General features: G+C 42.1%; 1 protein-coding gene across 1 annotated transcript; it reads left to right on the forward strand.

Annotated features, from left to right (window-relative positions):
• The first annotated feature begins 13,627 nt into the window (after positions 1 to 13,627).
• Positions 13,628 to 19,791, forward strand: LOC135627306 (uncharacterized). Its single transcript, XM_065133352.1, has 5 exons — positions 13,628 to 13,677; positions 15,209 to 16,181; positions 16,685 to 16,957; positions 17,315 to 17,406; positions 18,757 to 19,791. The coding sequence occupies exons 2-5, from the start codon at positions 15,213 to 15,215 to the stop codon at positions 19,610 to 19,612; spliced, it is 2,190 nt and encodes a 729-aa protein (XP_064989424.1). The 5' UTR covers positions 13,628 to 13,677; positions 15,209 to 15,212; the 3' UTR covers positions 19,613 to 19,791.
• The last annotated feature ends 706 nt before the right edge of the window (positions 19,792 to 20,497 follow it).

Genomic DNA, 20,497 nt, shown 5'->3' on the forward strand with positions numbered 1-20,497 from the left:
TTCGGCTTGTGGCAACTCAAGATGGAGGTCATTCTGATTTAAGACGGAGTTGATTTGGTACTACAGGGAGCCGAGAGCATTCCAAATGATATGTCAAAAGAAGAGCTTGCGGGTATGGATAAGAAGGCCCAATCAAGCATCATTCTAAATCTCTCTGACGAGGTTTTACGGGAGGTAGCTACGGAGACTACGACTAAGAGCATGTGGGACAAGCTTAAAGCCTTGTACATGAAGAGGACAGTGGAGAATCGTCTCTATTTGAAGCAGAGTCTATATATGCTTCGGATGACTGAAGGTACATCTATATTCTCACATCTTGATTTGGAGAATATAGATGCAAAAATTGATGATGAGGATAAGGCTTTGTTACTCTTGTGTTCTCTTCCTTAATCTTTTAAGCATTTCCGTGATACTTTAATTTATGGAAAAGAAACAGTTTCGTATTAAGAAATTAAATCTGTACTGAAATCTAAGGAGCAGATAGACAGGAATATCACTGGGGAAAGTAGAGAGAATCAGGCTGAGGGACTGGTTGTTAGGGGGAGAATGGATAAAAGTGAATTTGACAATTGTAGATCTAAATCTAGATCTAAATCCAGACATAGAAATTTGGAATGCAGATATTGTCATAAAATGAGGCACATTAAATCTAATTACTTTAAATTAAAAAATAAATTAAAGCAAAAGGAAAAATTTGTTGAGAAAACTATTGAATCCGCTGAAGTTAGTGTAGCAACTGATGAGAATGTTGGAAATATTTTCTCTGCTATTGATGACAGGACGAGGTCTAAAAATGAATGGATTTTAGATTCGGGTTGTTCTTATCACATATATCCCAATAGGGATTTGTTTTCCACATATGAATCTTGTAATGGTAGAATTGTTTTGATGGGCAATAATGCCGCATGTGATGTTTTTGGTAGAGACACAATCCGAATTAAAATGCATGATGGTATTGTGAGGACGCTCACTAATGTTAGACATGTTCCTGATTTAAAAAAGAATCTCATCTCTTTAGGCACCTTAGAGGCCCTTGGGTGTAAATACACAGCTGAATGTGGAGTTATGAAAGTTTCTAGAAGTGCTCTTGTTGTTATGAAAGCTTGTAGGTCTGGTAGCTTGTATATTCTGTAGGGAACTACTGTCATAGGTTCGGTTGCAGTTTCGTCATCATCATTGTCTGATTTTGACATCACCAAATTATGGCATATGTGTTTGGGTCATATGAGCGAAAAAGGTTTGAGCATATTGAGCAAAAGAGGTCTACTTTGCGGACAGAGTACTGGGCCACTGGATTTTTATGAACACTGCATTTTTGGAAAGCAGAAAAGAGTCAGCTTCAATTCTCCGGTAGTTCACAAAACGAAAGGTACTCTTGACTATATTCATTCAGACCTTTGAGGTTCAGCTCATGTTCAATCTAAGGGTGGTGCCAGGTATATGTTGACTTTCATTGATGATTATTCCAAGAAAGTTTGAGTTTATTTTCTGAAGCATAAAAATGATGTTTTTCTAACCTTTAAACAATGGAAGGCTTTGATTGAGAAGCAAACAGGTAAACAGATTAAGTGGCTTCGAACAGATAATGGCATAAAATTTTGTGAATGTGACTTTGAAGAATTTTGTAAAAATGAAGGAATCGTTCGGCATTGCACTGTTAGGATGACGCCTCAGCAAAATGGTGTGGCCGAACGTATAAACAGAACACTCTTAGAGAGAGCGAGGTGTATGATCTCAAATGCAGGGTTGACAAAGGACTTTTGGGCAGAGGCGATTAATATGGCTTGTTACGTTGTCAACCGTGCTCCTTCTGCAGCACTTAACTTTAAAACTCCGGAGGAAGTTTGGTCAGGTACTCCTGCTGATTACTCTGATTTTAAAATTTTTGGGTGTCCAACATACATGCATGTAAATGAAGGAAAATTAGAGCCTCGGGCTAAAAAGTGCATTTTCCTTGGGTATGCTTCTGGGGTGAAAGGATACAGATTATGGTGTTCTGATCCCAAATCCCTAAAATTTGTAATCATGTTATCTTCTAAAGAGGATTCTACTAGTTGTACAAATGATAGTGCGCAAAAGCAAGTGGAGCTTGAGATTGGTAGTTCAGATTCTTTTAAGTCGAACTCTTCTACTCAAAGAATGCCAGTAGGGGGTCCCGAGTCTACTGACGCAGATGATCCAGAGAAAGAGCAATATTCCATAGCCAAGGATATACCACGGAGAGATATTCGACCACCACAAAAATACGTAAATTTGGTTGCATATGCTTTGTCTGTTGCAGAAGAGACAAGTGAAGTTGGTGAGCCTACTTCCTACTCAGATGTAGTTTCTTGTGATAATTCCGCTAAGTGGTTGATTGCAATGAATGAAGAAATTGATGCTAGTCATAGGTGCCCAGCAAGCCAAACATGTGAGTGATGGCACGTGTGACTTGATACCGAATCTTTTTGCTTATTATATTTTGGCGTATATCACTTTATAACTATTGCATAAATGCATACATATATTGTGATGTCCTTGGATTTGTGCAATGGGAATCGAATCGTGATAAGATCACGATAATGAGATCGATTCACCTTTAAACACATATCCTAAATAATCCCGGTCATAGGTTACTCGAGAGGGACATCGTGATAACCGGATAGACTAGTGTGCTGTATACCCGTCCATATGATGGATGCAGCTGGTCTCATAGCTGCTCGTGTAGGGACACTAGGGATACAATACAGGTGCTCATTAGAGAATGAGTTCACTGATTGATCCGCTTACGGAATGCTGGATGGTTGATGATGCCTTATTGTCAGACAACGATTCCGTGCTCCTAGTGGTGTATCTGGTCCTTAGACTTAAGACACCAAGGGTGTCCTGTATGAGTGCTCCACTCTTTGATACCAGACTTATAGGTTTGGTTGTCCCAGATCTAGTACAGTTGGTCATTGGGAGTGGTAGTCGACCTTACGAGGGCTATTGAGTGTCGATAGAGGATCATCCACTCTCAGCATCATGAGAGGAATATCCCATGTGTTCTTGCTCAGACAAATCCCTAGCCTAGGTCATTCGGGTTGAGAGAGAAAGAGTTCTCCGGGAGAATCCGATTAGAGCGAGACTTGAGTAGAAACCGTATGGGTCTGATAACACCATGCTCGATATACGGTCTCTGGGATATTAGATGGATGAGGGATTATAGGTACACGGTAACTGAGGACAGACAGGTCCAATGGATTGGATTCCCCTGTATCGTCTGGGGACTACGGCGTAGTGGCCTAGTACTTCCGTAGTCAATGAGTCAAGTGAATTATTACAGAGATAATAATTCACTGAGTTAGAAGGAGTTCTAACAGGTATGACTCACGACCAGCTCGATATTGGGCCTAGAGGGTCACACACATATGGTAGGCATTGCGATGAGTAGAGGTTCGGATATGAGATATCCGACGGAGCCCTTATCTTATTGGATGCAAATCCAATACCCACTAGGGGAGGACCCATTAGGGTTTGACAGGGGACCTCTATAAATAGGAGGGATTCAGAGCCTCATAGGCTAGAGCCTTTGCTTGCCTTTCCTATTCTCCTCTTCCTCTCCACCTTAGAGCAGGCCTCGAGTCTTGAGGAGCTTCATCGCAACCCTGTTGTGTGGATCACCGCTAGAAAGGAGGACGCTTGACCTCCTTCACCCTCTCCTAAGGATCTACAAGGAAACAGGGATATACGATCTCCCTAGGTAACACAACCTACTCTATACGCAGTTTTAAGTTTCGTGGATTTTGTGCACCAATCTTCGTACGACGACGAACATCTCTTTGGGAATCGGGGATTTTGTTTTTCTTGTTCTTCCGCTGCGCATGTGATGTCGCCCCCAAGATTTCCCAACAATTGAGTCTCTCCATCGGAATAGAACTTGAGATCTTGTGAAGCCGCCTTCTGGTAAGAAAATTGTTGGATGCAAATGGGTGTTCAAAAGGAAGGAAGGTATTCCAGGGGTTGAAGATGCAAGGTATAAAGCACGAGGAGGCGCAGCGGGAGCGTGGATGCGATAGCGGGACCCACGAGACGGACGATCACGATGCATGAAGATGCATCAAGATGTCGACGGAACCGACGAGGACGAGATAGACGATCACAGGGCATGGAGATGCACCGTTGCATATATAGATCTTGATGTGAGTGATTAGGCCTACTGGCTCGGGCCTAATCACATTAGGTTGTGGTCCATGATCATCTGGTGTGATTGCTTATACACATACTAGATATGTATATATATTTGCATGCGATGTAGATATATATTAAATATGTATATGTGTGACATGTCATATTAGGAGATCAAATCATAGAAACATCTCTCGATAATATTAAGTCGGTAAACGTAAGGCAGTTAGATTGACCCACGTGGCCTTCCATCGTTATAAGTAGGAACCGATTCCCGGTGTAGGTTGAGTTGGTCGAGTCCCTCGAGACTCACTTATATCGCGATTCGTTATCTTGCTTACGACATAGAGATGTCACCGGTGACCTGAGGGCATGGTATACTTGGTCGAGTCCCTCGAGGGTATATCATCAAATCAGACTCATCTTGTAACGAAGGTGTTGACTTAACCGAGCATCATGGTTGGTCGAGTCCCTCGAGGCCATGGTGATTCGGAGGCCGAACAGGACGGGAATCACAAGGAGTTGTGATCGGCAAGAGTTGCATACCTTTTAGGCTTAGTGTGATTGGTCGAGTCCCTCGAGGTTACACTAAGACGCTGATTGGATCCTGATCCCCACTAGAAGTCTGCCGGAGACTTCCGTTTCACGTGCTGAGGGTATCGCGTGACTCGTTAGTAAAATAGTAGGAGCATATTAAGATAGAAGTCCATATCTTGATAGTTTATTTCTTGTAAAATCTGCATGTTATTCATTTCTACTGCATCTTTATTTTCAGAAAATGTCGCTTTCAAATCCCTTACGTGACATACTTGATGTCAACCGCCTTACTGGTCCAAATTATACGGATTGGCTCCGTAACTTGAGAATTGTTCTCACAACGGAGAAAATCATGTACGTCCTTGATACAGTGATGCCTACGCCCGAAGAAGAGGCAAGCGAGGATGAGATCGCTCGCTACGTGAAGTACATTGATGACTCCACTCTTGCTCAGTGCTATATGTTGGGCTCTATGACTCCTGAGTTACAGAAACAACATGAAAAGATGGATGCCAGATCTATTCTCCTACTTGTCCGCAAATTGTTTGAGGAACAGGGAAGGACTCAGCGATATGAGATATCTAAGAGCCTCTTCCGTGTTAGGATGACTGAGGGGACACCGGTTCAGAACCATGTCCTAAAGATGATTGAGTGGATAGAGAAACTCACAGGTCTAGGAATGGTCCTAGAGGATAACTTGTGTGTGGACATTGTGCTTCAGTCCCTACCAGATTCTTTTCACAGTTCATAATGAATTTTAATATGAACAAGCTTGAGGTGACTCTCCCAGAGCTCCTCAATATGTTGAGGGAGGCAGATAGTACTATTAAGAATGAGAAGCCAGTTCTCTACACTGGTGAGACCAAAAAGAAAAGGAAAGCAGAAAGGTCCCTTAAGAAGGGAAAGGGCAAGGGCAAACTAGGTAAAGCAAAGGTTGCTAAGAAAGACCCAGTAAAGGACAAAGGCCAATGCTTCCACTATGGTAAAGATGGGCACTGGAAGAGGAACTGCAAAGAGTACCTTGCAGAAAGGGCGAAATAGAAGCTTGGAGAAGCTTCAGGTACATTCATGATCAATCTCCAATTGACAGATTTTTGTGATAGTGCATTGGTATTGGATACTAGTATTACTTATTACATCTACAATTTATTGTAAATTCTAGCAAAGCCGAGGGGAGATTGACGAGAGGAATATTGCATAAAGGTTTGTTTATGCAAGACACCACTCCACATATCATGAATGTAAGTGTCTAAGAGGAAACGAGATGAGGTGAACAGTGCATCCCTATGGCATTGTAGGCTAGGTCATACCCATGAGGGAATGATTCAAAAGTTGTTAAATGATGGATATCTAGATCCATTCGACTATGTGTCATATGCAACTTGCGAGTCTTGCCTTCGTGGAAAACTGACCAACTCTCCATTTAGTGGAACTGGAGAGAGAGCCATTGAGTTGTTGGAACTCATACATAGTGATGTATGTGGACCCATGTCAACTCATGCCATTGGAGGTTACTCCTACTTCATTACATTTACTAATGATTTCTCAAGGTATGGATATGTGTACTTAATGAAGTACAAGTCCGAGGCCTTTGAGAAATTCAGAGAGTATAAGAATGAGGTGGAGAACCAGACTGGAAAGAGTATCAAAACTCTTCGATCAGATCGAGGAGATGAGTACTTAAGTACAGAGTTTACTCAGTTCCTCAAGGACCATGGGATATTATCCAAATGGACACCTCCTTATACACCTCAGCTCAATGGTGTCTCTGAAAGGAGAAATCGTACATTATTAGATATGGTACGGCCCATGATGAGTTTCGCTGACCTACCCATCTCATTTTGGGGATATGCCCTAGAAACCGCAGCTTACCTTTTGAACAGAGTTCCAACTAAGTCGGTAGTGTCTACACCATATGAGATATGGAAAGGGAAGAAGCCTGATCTTAAGGTTGTTAAGATTTGGGGCTACCCTGCCCACGTTAAAAGACACAACCTCGATAAGTTAGAATCAAGGACAGAGCGATGCAAATTTGTGGGATACCCCAAGGAAACTTATGGGTATTATTTCTATTATCTCGAGGACCAAAAGGTCTTTGTAGCTAAGAGGGCAGTGTTCCTTGAGAAGGAACACATTCTTGGCGGAGACAGTGGGAGAATGATAGAATTGAGCGAGGTTGGAGAACCAAGCTCAAGCACCACTCTACAGCCCGAGTCTGTTCAGGTACCTAATACACAAGTTTCAACTTTACGCAGGTCTGATAGAGTATCCCATCCTCCTGAGAGATATGTGGGACATATTAGAGGAGAGGATGTAGAGGATATTGATCCTCAGACCTACGAGGAGGCTATTATGAGTATAGACTCTGGGAAGTGGCAAGAAGCCATGAATTCTGAGATGGATTCTATGTACTCCAATAAGGTTTGGAACCTAGTTGATGCGCCCGAAGGTATTGTACCCATTGGTTGCAAGTGGATCTTTAAGAAAAAGATCGGAGTAGATGGAAAGGTAGAGACCTATAAAGCAAGGCTAGTGGCTAAGGGGTATCGTCAAAGGCAAGGTGTTGACTACGACGAAACCTTCTCACCCGTAGCAATGCTAAAATCCATCAGAATTCTATTGGCTATTGCAGCACACTATGATTATGAGATCTGGCAGATGGATGTGAAAACCACATTCCTCAACGGGAACCTCGAGGAGGAGGTGTATATGATGCAACCTGAGGGATTCGTGTGCAAGAACTGCCCAGATAAGGTGTGTAGGTTACTTAGATCCATTTATGGACTAAAGCAAGCTTCCCGAAGTTGGACCATAAGATTTGATGAGGCAATCAGATCTTATGACTTCGTTAAGAACGAAGATGAGCCTTGTGTGTACAGGAAGGTAAGTGGGAGCGCTATCACCTTTTTTGGTGTTATATGTGGATGGCATCCTGATCATTGGGAATGACGTAGGAATGCTATCCACGGTAAAGGCTTGGTTATCTAGACACTTCTCCATGAAGGACTTAGTGGAAGCATCTTATATCTTGGGGATTAGAATCTATAGAGATAGATCTAAGAGGATGCTTGGCTTGTCCCAGTCCAGGTACATAGAAACCATTGTCAAAATGTTTGGCATTGAAAATTTGAAGAAAGGGCGAACATGGATATGATACCTTATGCCTCAGCAATAGGGTCTATCATGTATGCCATGCTATGTACTTGGCCTGATATAGCGCATGCTCTGAGTGTCACGAGCAGGTATCAGGCGGATCTAGGCTTGGAGCACTGGAAAGCAGTAAAGTGTATCCTTATGTACTTCAAAAGGACTAAGAATCTTTTACTAGTATATGGAGGTAATAGCCTTAAGGTTGAAGGCTACACTGACTCAAGTTTTCAGTCTGATGTCAATGATAGCAAGTCGAATTCAGGGTATGTGTACACCTTGAATGGAGAAGCAGTATGCTGGAAGAGTTCCAAGCAAGATACTCTACTGACTCGACCACAGAGGCGGAGTATATTGTTGCATCAGATGCAGCAAAGGAGGGAGTCTGGATGAAGAAGTTCAACACAGATTTGGGAGTCGTGCCGGGTAGCGAGGAGCCGATCTCCTTATATTGCGACAACAACGGGGCGATTACTCAAATAAGGGAACCCGGGTCTCATCAGAAGTGTTCTGAGGAGGTTCCAACTTATCAGAGAGATCGTAACCCGAGGAGATGTAGCAGTGGAAAGAGTTCCATCCGAAGATAACATTGCAGATCCACTGATAAAGCCGTTGTCTCATTTTGTCTTTGAGCGTCACAGGGGTCTGATGGGGATCAGACACATAGGTGATTGGCTTTAGGTCAAGTGGGAGATTGCTAGTCATAGGTGCCCAGCAAGCCAATCACGTGAGTGATGGCACGTGTGACTTGATACAGAATCTTTTTGCTTATTATATTTTGGCGTATATCACTTTATAACTATTGCATAAATGAATACATATATTGTGATGTCCTTGGATTTGTGCAATGGGAATCGGATCGTGATGAGATCACGATAATGAGATCGATTCACCTTTAAACACATATCCTAAATAATCCCGGTCATAGGTTACTCAAGAGGGACATCGTGATAACCGAATAGACTGGTGTGCTGTATACCCGTCCATATGATGGATGCAGCTGGTCTCATAGCTGCTCGTGTAGGGACATTAGGGATACAGTACAGGTGCTCATTAGAGAATGAGTTCACTGATTGATCCGCTTACGGAATGTTGGATGGTTGATGATGCCTTATTGTCAGACAACGATTCCGTGGTCCTAGTGGTGTATCTGGTCCTTAGACTTGAGACACCAAGGATGTCCTGTATGAGTGCTCCACTCTTTGATACCAGACTTATAGGTTTGGCTGTCCCAGATCTAGTACAGCTGGTCATTGAGAGTGGTAGTCGACCTTACGAGGGCTATTGAGTGTCGATAGAGGATCATCCACTCTCGGCATCATGAGAGGAATATCCCATGTGTTCTTGCTCAGACAAATCCCTGGCCTGGGTCATTCGGGTTGAGAGAGAAAGAGTTCTCCGGGAGAATCCGATTAGAGCGAGACTCGAGTAGAAACCGTATGGGTCTGACAACACCATGCTCGATATACGGTCTTTGGGATATTAGATGGATGAGGAATTATAGGTACACGGTAACTGAGGACAGACAGGTCCAATGGATTGGATTCCCCTGTATCGTCTAGGGACTACGGCGTAGTGGCCTAGTACTTCCGTAGTCAATGAGTCAAGTGAATTATTACAGAGATAATAATTCACTGAGTTAGAAGGAGTTCTGACAGGTATGACTCACGGCTAGCTCGATATTGGGCCTAGAGGGTCACACACATATGGTAGGCATTGCGATGAGTAGAGGTTCGGATATGAGATATCCGACGGAGCCCTTATCTTATTGGATGCAGATCCAATACCCACTAGGGGAGGACCCATTAGGGTTTGACATGGGACCTCTATAAATAGGAGGGATTCAGAGCCTCATATGCTAGAGCCTTTGCTTGCCTTTCCTATTCTCCTCTTCCTCTCCACCTCAGAGCAGGCCTGGAGTCTTGAGGAGCGTCGTCGCAACCCTGCTGTGTGGATCACCGCTAGAGAGGAGGACGCTTGACCTCCTTCACCCTCTCTTAAGGATATGCAAGGAAACAGGGATATACGATCTCCCTAGGTAACACAACCTACTCTATACGCAGTTTTAAGTTTCGTGGATTTTGTGCACCAATCTTCGTACGACGACGAACATCTCTTTGGGAATCGGGGATTTTGTTTTTCTTGTTCTTCCGCTGTGCATGTGATGTCGCCCCCAAGATTTCTCAACAATTGAGTCTCTCTATCGGAATAAAACTTGAGATCTTGTGAAGCCGCCTTCTGGTAAGAAAATTGTTGGGTGCAAATGGGTTTTCAAAAGGAAGGAAGGTATTCCAGGGGTTGAAGATGCAAGGTATAAAGCACGATTGGTTACAAAGGGCTATAGTCAGGTACATGGTGTTGATTTTAATGACGTATTCTCACCTGTTGTTAAACATAGCTCTATTCGTGTTTTGCTTGCTTTAGTTGCCATATATGATTTGGAATTGGAGCAACTTGATGTCAAGACAGCTTTCTTACATGGTGAACTTGAAGAACAAATTTATATGGAGCAACTTCATGGATTTGAAATTGATGGTAAGGAAGACTATGTTTGCTTGTTAAAGAAATCCTTGTATGGATTGAAGCAGTCTCCAAGACAGTGGTATAAGAGGTTTGATTCTTTTATGTTGGGTCATGGTTACACGACGAGCATGTATGATAGTTGTGTTTACTTCCGGAAGTTAACTGATGGCTCTTTTGTGTATTTGTTGCTTTATGTTAATGACATGCTTAATGCAGCTAAGAATTTGTCAGAAATTCACACTTTGAAAATACAACTGAGTAGTGAATTTGAAATGAAAGATTTCGGAGCAGTTAAGAAAATTCTTGGCATGGAGATTAAAAAAGATCGAGGAGTTGGAAAATTATTTCAGACTCAGAAAAATTACCTCAGGAAAGTCTTGGAAAGGTTTGGCATGAAAAATGCTAAGCCAGTTAGTACTCCTCTTGTTAGCCATTTTCGGCTATCTGCTGCCTAGTCACCACAGTGAGTTAAAGAGGAAGAATATATGGTGAAAGTTCCATATTCTAGTGCCATCGGCAATATTATGTATGCAATGGTTTGTACTCGTCCAAATATTTCACAAGCAGTCAGTGTGGTTAGTAGATATATGTCTCGCCTAGGTAAAACATATTGGCAGGCTGTGAAGTGGATTCTCAGATACTTGCAAGGGACTTCAGATGCTTATTTAGAATTTGAGAAAAATCGTGACACTTTGGTTGGTTACGTCGACTCTGATTATGTTGTGGATCTTGATAAACGAAGATCTTTGACAGGCTATGTATTTTGCGTTGGCGGTTGTGCAGTTAGTTGGAAAGCTTCCTTACAACCTGTCGTGGCTTTATCTACTACAGAGGCAGAATATATGGCAGTGACAGAAGCGATCAAAGAAGTTTTATGGTTAAGAGGTTTGTTCAGCGAATTATGTCTATACCAAGGTGTTACTACAATTTACTGTGATAGTCAAAGTGCTATTCATTTGACTAAAGACCAGATGTATCATGAGAGGACGAAACACATTGATGTGAAGTTTCATTTTATTCGGGATATAGAGGGAAAAGTCCTTGTTCAGAAAATTCATACAAAGGACAATCCAGTTGATATGTTTACGAAGCCTCTTCCGGTTTACAAGTTCAAGCAGTGCTTGGACTTAATTAGTGTTCATTGTTGGTGATTGCTTGTTTGGGCTGTTATGAAGAAAGTGGAGCAAGTTTTGTTGGGACATGCCAAGGTGGAGATTTGTTAGTTTGGCAACTCCCATAGTCCCACATCGAGAAAATCAAACTTGTTGTCTCGTATTGGAACTATAAATAAGGGCCTGGGTTTTGAAGTCAGATGCACCACAAGAAAACCTAAGTATTTACTTTGGTTTAAGTCCACACTCAGTTAAATGGTTTGGACTTATTTTCGGGTGTTTTATGAACGATGAAGCTCACCCTGGCCCAGCTCCTCCTGTACTTCGACTGGGAGCTACCGAAGGGGATGAAGCCGGAGGAGCTGGACATGAGCGAGGGCTTCGGGTTGGTTGCAGCGAGGAAGACCGAGCTGAAGCTGCTTGCAACTCCTCGCGTTCCGCTTCCATCTGCTGTATGAGGATTGCTGGTATCAGACAACCACTTGAGGTTGTCATGCTTTCTGCAATAACGTCTACATGCAGTTCTTTAGATATCAAAGTATTATCAGATAAAAAATCCAAGTTAAAATCAAGGGATGATATCCATAACATGAATATGTGAATTATTCCAATAATATTATTATTATCCAAAACAAAATTATTGTTAGAAACTCATGATGAATGATACTACAATCACCCTGGAATATTTTAACACCCCAATTTAATCCGACAACCAACATAATTTTATAAGAAATTTAATTATACTACTTGATATGCTACCAATATGAGAGAAAACTTTCTCCAAGCATGAGACGTTCTTCAATTAATTTACCAATATCCTACTAGGTTTTTTTTTTATTAAATAAGTAAACATTTTGTTCCATATAGCATTGTAGCGGATGAAATCAAGATGGACCAATAAAGTTATTATAAAACAGAACCGAACCGGGCCAAGTATCTTAATTAGGTCGATATGGGTATAGCTAACCAAGTTAGGCCGAATCAAAAAATGGATCAAATTGGATTGGTGGGTCAAAACATATCTGATATGGAGACAGCTTTTCCTTCGAGAGAGAGAGAGAGAGGACCTGTTTCACATAACCTTGGAGTTGTGTGCGGCTTCGGCTACAGCTGTGGGCGTCAATCACTGCTTCCCAGATTCAGACGGGAAAAAGAGAGAGAATTCAACTCGCAGGCTACAGCTATGGCCCTCAATTACAGCTCTCCAAATGCAGAAGAGAGAAGCGACATGGGTCTCCACCTCTGTTCCGCACAACCCTACTCTCGCTCGCTTTTTCTGGGATGTGATCCAACATAAGCTTCTCTTCTGTCCGAGAGAGCAATGTTTCCACTCCAAAGATCCTTTCTTTGGTGGTATCACGAACACTAAGCGCGCGCTCTCTCTCTCTCTCTCTCTCTCTCTCTCTCTCTCTCTCTCTCTCTCTCTCTATCGATCACTGTGTCCCACGGGATTCTTTTTCATCCTCGACAGGGAGGGTTGATCGATTCTGATAGAGAAGGCTTGAAAAGAAAGCACCTTTTTTCTGATCGCCTCCAGCACGTGGGCTCCGGGCGTGCGGTCTCTCCGCCAGAGTGCGCATGAAGGTGTCATTTTTCTCTTTCTGGATCACTGAAATGATACAAGGAAGACTCTCTTTTTCTTTGTCGATTGATCTAGACTGGATTTTCGTCCTTAAGATCTGCAAAGGTCGATTGCTTGCTGTTTGCTCTGGAAAAAAATGTGTCTAATTTGCCGTAAAATCGAATCTTTTCCGTCTGCTCTTTCTCAGGAAACGTTTTCCTCGAGCAATCGCTGCAGTTGCTCTAATAGACACTTGCCAGCAAGTGTAATTTCAACTCTTCGATCGATTTCCCCGGAAAAGAACCCTTCGTTCTCAGTCTTACAGGTTGGTTGTGTAGCTCAGTGCAAACTTGCCTCAAACTTGAAGACTTCTTCTACGCTCTTCTTTTGTGAGTAGAATAGTGTCGACCTCCATTGCGTGATTGATTGATTGCATACGCGAAGAGCCATCTCGTGTTCTTTCCTAAACGAGTTTGCTTTCCAAGCACTTCTTCTTTCAGCCTTGTCAATGAAGTCTGTTGTGGTCCATGCCTCAACTCGTGCGTAACCGCTGAGAACTCTCTTTATTTTCTGCCTATATGGAGTCATTGGAAGCCTGCAGATTTCGCTCACTTGTTGGCATTCTCATTCTACTTCCTGTTCAGTTTCATGGTAAGCAATGTTGTGTTCTGCCTAAAGTTCTATGCCTGCAATCTGTTCCATGTTGAACTGCAAGTCTGCTCGAGTAGATCTTTGTCCACACTCTAGTAGATCTTGGAGTATGAAAACCCAATTTCAGCATAAGATCTGAATTCCAAGTGGCTGTTGTGATAGTTCAGTTCCCCCCAGTCTTCTTCACTTCTCAAACATATCTGCTTCTCTCCATTCTTCTCCGTCCAAACAGGCAAGAATATTCTGCATGCGGAAAAAGGATTGACGAAAGAAATTGTAAGCTCCATCAATCTTGTGAGAGATCCAAAATGCTACAAATTGCATCCCGTCTTTGGTATTCACCATGAGCTTCCCTGGCCTCAACTTACGATTGGATTCCATGAGCTTCCCTGGCCTCAACTTACGATTGGATTCCAGGGCCTTATATAAGAAATTGTCTTGTGCTACATGATTGTTGATAGCAGATAAGATTAGGAAATCTTTATACTCAATTGAGAGAAATCCTTTATTCTATTGAGAAAAATCCTCCCTCCTAATCTATATAAATAGGAGAGAGACATGTTAACATATTCAAGCTAAAGCTACTTCAATAAAACTTCTTATCTTTTATTCTTTTCATCATGGTATCAGAGCCACTTGTCTAGAGCAAGTTCTCTTCTCGCTGCCGACTCATCACTATTGCTTCTCCTCCTCGGTGAACGGTAATTATCTTCTCCATTGCCACTCTGCGCTAACGTTCGTTCCACTTCCGCTGTGGCGTCTCTAATGCTACGCTCAAAAGTACTGCCTCACCTTTTCTCCTCTACTGTAGCTTTCTTCTCTATTGTAGCATCGCTACAGCTTCCTCCTCTGTTGCAGCTTCCTCATCTGCTGCACTTCTATTGCAGCTTTCTCCTCTGTTGCACCTCTACTGTAGCTTCCTCCTCAGATATAACATCGATGCAACTTCCTTCCTCTGCTACAGCTTATTCCTTTGCTACAGTATTGCAATAGCTTTTTCCATTGCTACAGCTTTCTCCTCTGCTGCAATCGTTATCGTCGCAGTTGTGGCAACAACAACAACAGCAGCAGCGATCTGCTTTTGCCCTACTCACGAAGCCTCTAGCTCGTAAACTGTTTACTTTGCATCAATCCAAGATTGATATCCTTGACAAGAGCACCATCTTGCGAGGGCATGATAGCAGATAAGATTTCCTCAACTATATGAGAAAATCTTTCTACTTAATTGAGGAAAATCCTTTATTCTGTTGAGAAAATTCCTCCCTCCTAATCTGTATAAATAAGAGAGGGACATGTTAACATATTCAAACTAAAACTACTTCAATAAAACTTTTTCAATAAAGTTTCTTATCTTTTATTCTTTTCATCAATTGTCTCTTGCCAATGAACTGCATTGTGACATCTATCTCTTAGTGGATTTGCAAGAACTGAATTTGCTTTGGTTTTGTGTATAGTTTCTCGTATGTTCTTATGCAGCTTTGATCAGCTTTTCTATCATCTGATATGTATTCAAATCTTCTCTCCTCTGCAGAGTGATGTACTTTGAAGTGAATAAAATGGCAGCTTCATTGGTCCCAGGGGTCCTCATAAAGCTCCTCCAGCACCTGAATACCAATGTTAAGGTTGCCAGCAAGCACCGGTCATCCCTGCTCCAGGTTGTGAGTATTGTTCCTGCACTTTCTGGAAGTGATCTGTTCACCAACCAAGGCTTTTATCTTAAGGTCTCCGACTCCTCCCATGCAACGTATGTCTCCCTGCCAGATGAACACAATGATCTGATCTCAAGTGATAAGATCCAACTAGGGCAATTCATTCATGTTGATGGCATCGGGGCAGGCTCTCCTGTGCCCATTCTTAAGGGGGTGAGGCCACTCCCTGGTCGTCATCCCTGTGTTGGGAATCCCGAGGATATCGTTGCTGCCAACAGTTCTCATGGTTTCCTTGATGCAGAGAAGCCACAGCAATCCAGTGACACAAGCTGTAACATAAACACTACTTCAGTAAATGAGAAAAGCAAATTGGGGAATTCGAAGTTAGCCATTAAAACACAGGAGGTGCAAAAGAAAAGGGCTTCACTTGGTAAGTCAGGCTCTTTCCAGTCGAAACAACTGGCCAGTGACAAATTGGGGAAGGATGGTATCAGTGTGAGGTTAAAATCAATGGACTCATGGTCGATAACTTCGTCTCCAACAAGTGTTTGTACTTTGCCTGCATCATTTGAGAAGTTCTCCAATGAAACTAAGAAGCAAGCACAAGCCCAAAGACCAGAGAAACCATTGTCAAGGTTTCGTCTGTTGGAGAAGGCAGCTTCTGTCTTGAAAGTGAACAATGTTGGTAGAAAATCTTCTGCTGGAAATTTCTTAAGAAATTTGGTGCCAGACATTGAGTTAGATCCCAATGGTTTAAGAAAAAGCTGGGTGGAGAAAGTGGAGGCAAAAGGATGGGATAGTTCTACCTTAAAAGCAGCCAAACTTGAGACAAGATCCAAATCTAAGAGCACTTCGGTGAGTTTATTCTCTGAATTACTCTGCATTGGTATCATTCTTACAACAACAATATGGATCTATTAAAAATAGCTGCCTTATCTGCTCTGTCTTTCTTTCTTTCTAGTGGAAGTAATTATCTCAGTAGTTAGTTTGATAGAATAGGATTTTATTTTAATAGATTTTAATCTTTTGGTTGCAACAATCTTCTGTTTATATTTTAGCCATCTTGGTGAAGGCTTTACATGCTAATTAATTAGATATCTTGATCTCTACAGAAAAAGATGGATATCTGTTATGCAATTTCTATCAAGTTATGAAGTAAGACTTTCTTATTGATATAATTTTAGATAAGGATGTACATAAACTACCAAGTACCATTTTATCCACTATTGCAATATCAAAATATAAGAGAGATAGAAGTTGGTTGTATTTAATCACAACATGTTGATAATGTGCTTTAGAAGTTATGTAGAAGTTGTATTTCCGATGGCCCCTTAACAACTAGTTCTTGTAACCTGCAGGCTCCTCAACAGAAGTCATCAACAAATGAGAAACTGTTAACTAAGAAGGATAGCAAGATTCAAACTACCATGAAGAAAAACAATGCAAAAGCTGCCACCGATGATTCTGATAGATCAGCTAAACGGCGGCCTTCTGTCATAAAGAAGTCCTCAGAAACTGCTACCAGTCTGAATCTTGCTGACTTTGTCAAAGTTGTTCCTACCAATAGAAAATGGACCGATAGTAGTGTTTCATGGTCATCGCTTCCATCATCTCTAGCAGAACTAGGAAAGGTATGATTGATATCATTACATGATATGGCCAAAGTAGATCCTACTGTAAATGGTTGAGCTGATTTTTCCAAGTCATATCACTACATTTTGGAAGGGTTATCTTTCTGTGTTTGTGCCTAAATGGTGATGTGGACCTATATGGCATAACTATGTGAAACTACAATGAGGGTTACTCAAGGTTTCTTTTAATCACCAACATTTTGCGACTTGGGCAAAAATTATGCACCAGGTCTAGGTTAACAAGTCAACCGTTTGCAGTGTGCAACTGTGTCCAGACGAAGCATTTTCATTTTTGGAATAGAAGTATCTTGGTTATGCTATCTGGCAGTGACTGGACTGACAATTTATAAATTTTAGGAGCTGCTGAAGTATAGGGATGCAGCACAACTGGCTGCTGTTGAGGCTGTGCAAGAAGCTTCTGCTGCAGACAGCTTGATTCGGTGCTTAAGGTAATTACTCTTGCAAAACACTTGCTGTAGTTTTGTATACTGTTCAACTATCTATTTTTGGTGCTGCAAATCATAGGATCTTTCATCGCATATCATGTAGACTTGCTTTTTATTGATTCTCTTTTCCACCAGGATCTAGTTTCATCCTCATCATAGTTAGAAGCTGTCCTGTATGCCCTTATCCCAACTTGAGATGCCTGTTTGAGGGTTCAGTAATCTAACATCCTAACTTGCCAACTAATTGTCATCCTTTATATAGCTATCAGGTTTAATGATCTAACATCTCTGCAGAAACAAATTTGCTCATTACAGTCATAATTTACAAGGATCTTTGGAATTTGGCTTGCTTTGTTTGGAGGCCCTAGGAATGATAATAAAAATCATATGAGACTAAATGCAAGGACACTTCAACCTTTTCGTGTATGTACATGAAACACTGGGACATGAGTGGTCAGTTGTGTTAGCATAAAGATTGAAAATCTATGCATCCTTTTTATTGTATGTTCTGATACTTTAGCCACAAGAGCCTTTAAGTAAGGGGAAATCTAATTGATGCAATGACTCCAGTAGAGTCCATAGCAGAACATGGTGAATGGATATCATTTACCAATTAGGAGAACTGGATCATAGAAGAAGCTATTTGTTTATGCAGTGACTCCTGAAGAAGATGTAGGCTTAAAAGAACATCTTGCTAAACTAAGGTATCGAAAGTATTCCTTTTTATTTTATCCAACTCTTTTTGATTAATTTTTGAGTTGGAAACTTACATTTTATCAGAAACTTAGAAAGGATTCCTCGTACACACTGCATGCTGGCTAATAGTGCAAGCAAGCAATGATTGGACCTATCAGGTCATATAATATGGTAATTACCTATTTAATTTCTATGTTAATCCTTAATCATAACTCAATTTCTCTACATGGTACCGACCTTGCTAATTCTGCAGATATACATCAAACATATGTACTAGCTAAAGCACTATATATACTAGTGAGCTGGTTCATATTGGACGTCACAGGATAAAGAGAAACAATAACAAGTAATATAATGGCAATTTTGCTCAAAGACCAATAATAGAAAAGGATCATCTAATCACTATAAACATTTGGAAACAACAATTAGCATAAGGTATTTGCATGTGAATCTATTCAACGTCAATTTATTGTGCATTCCATGTTGTAGTTTGTTTGCTGGATCTCAAGATTTTCAGCAGACTGTTTGTTCTAGTGAGTCTTCAAATTGATGTTTTTATCCTCAATTAAAGTGCAAAAGATGAAAAAACAATTTCCCTGGGAAAGTTCAGGAGATCAGATTTATAGTGAATTGCATCATTCTTTCTTCTAAGTGCAGTATGTATGCGGAGATCAGTACCTCTGCTAAGGAGGACAACCCACGGCCGACAGTGGAGCAGTTCCTCGCCCTTTATGCCTCCCTCCGCAACGCCACTGCCGTCACTGACTCCCTCTCGAAGACTACATTGCAAACTCTACCGGTAACTGCACCGGGCCAGTCCCTCAGCGGTGACCCGACCCTCGAAGAAGCCTTAAGAGTATCCGCCGACGTCCGCCGCCGTGCCGTTTCCTGGGTCGGTGCAGCCGTCGCCACCGATCTCGCCCCCTTCTCCCTCTATGACCACAAGCCCTCCTCTGCCTCCACTGCCTCACGGGCGGTGGTGGTCCTCGAGGGTCCATCGAAGACCGCCGTCGCCACGGCTCCCTCAAAGGCCACTCAGACGAAATCCCGGCTCTCCCTGACGTCTGTCTCGGTTGGTAGGGGGAACGCGCGGGGGCCGGCGGCACCACCGTCTCCGCCGCCGGAGTGGGAGCGGGGGGTAGGGCCCAACGAAGGGGCGCGGCTGGTGCGAACGCTGAGGGAGGAGTCGCGGGCGTGGTTCCTAGGGTTCGTGGAGAGGTTCGTCGACGCCGACGCGGCCGCGCGGGGGAGGTCCAACCGGCAGCAGTTGGCCGCGATGCTATCGCAGCTGAAGAAGGTGAACGAATGGCTGGAGGCTATCGGCTGCCATCGGAGCGAAGGGGAGGCAGTGGATGGCGAGGGTTCCGGTGATGTGCCAGCGGAGACGGTCGAACGGCTGAGGAAGAAGATCTACGAGTACCTTCTCACCCACGTCGAGTCCGTCGCCGTCGCGGTCGGCGGTGCGTGTCCGCCATCGCAGGCGGTCGTGGGGCGGTCGGGTCGGAGGGGATGACAAACCTGTCTCGCACCGTCGCATCCGGGCATGACAGTGTTTCGGGATTCCCAGGGTACGTGTCGTGGTCCTATTGCTCGAGAATGTTGTTCTGTGCCTCTAGCAACACGATAAATAGCACCCGATCTCTGTAGGGTAGCCTTCCAAACAGTGTCAATTGGAGTCAAACTCTTTCCTCACTCGGGCTGGTCAACGTAAACTTGTCGGTGAGAAAAAGAATATGTGGAGGACATTTATACAGTTTAATACCGCAATTAAATGGATGAGAAGGGTGGAATGAAGTGATAAATATTTTTCTTTACAAACGGGTAATAAATGCATTAAGGAGGTAAAAGAAGAAAGATGGTACAAAGTGACACATGTATAACTTCTTTAGATACCAGGAAGTAGAAAAAGAAAAAACTTTTAAGTGGTAGACCAGATGGCTATAGAATAATTTCTCTCAAGGTAATATAAAAATAGGTGAGATAATCAGCAAAATGATTAATTTTTTTAATATGAGAAAAAAAATCACATGAAAATAGTTAACTTGTTATTTATCATAGAAGAGTCTATCATTTTTATGGTATTTTATTTTTTTTATTTAGATTCTCTATAGTAATCTTTAAATTGAAATTGGATAAGTCAAAAGATATATGTTTCGCCTCTAAAATACCATAGTGAATATATTATAATTTATGATAAAGGATGAATCCTTGAGTTATACAACTAGTAAAATTAGTCATTATTATTATTGCTAGTTATACAACTAGCAAAAATAGTCACATTTCAGTGAAATCATTTGCACTAAGTGTAGATAACTAAAGGAGGATTTAGTTGACTTGAAAGAGTTATCTCGCGGTTCTCTACTTTATCATCAAGGATGCTAATGGTGGAACTAAATTT

Source organism: Musa acuminata, chromosome BXJ2-11, assembly GCF_036884655.1.
Source record: "Musa acuminata AAA Group cultivar baxijiao chromosome BXJ2-11, Cavendish_Baxijiao_AAA, whole genome shotgun sequence".
In the NCBI taxonomy this organism is placed as follows: domain Eukaryota; kingdom Viridiplantae; phylum Streptophyta; class Magnoliopsida; order Zingiberales; family Musaceae; genus Musa; species Musa acuminata.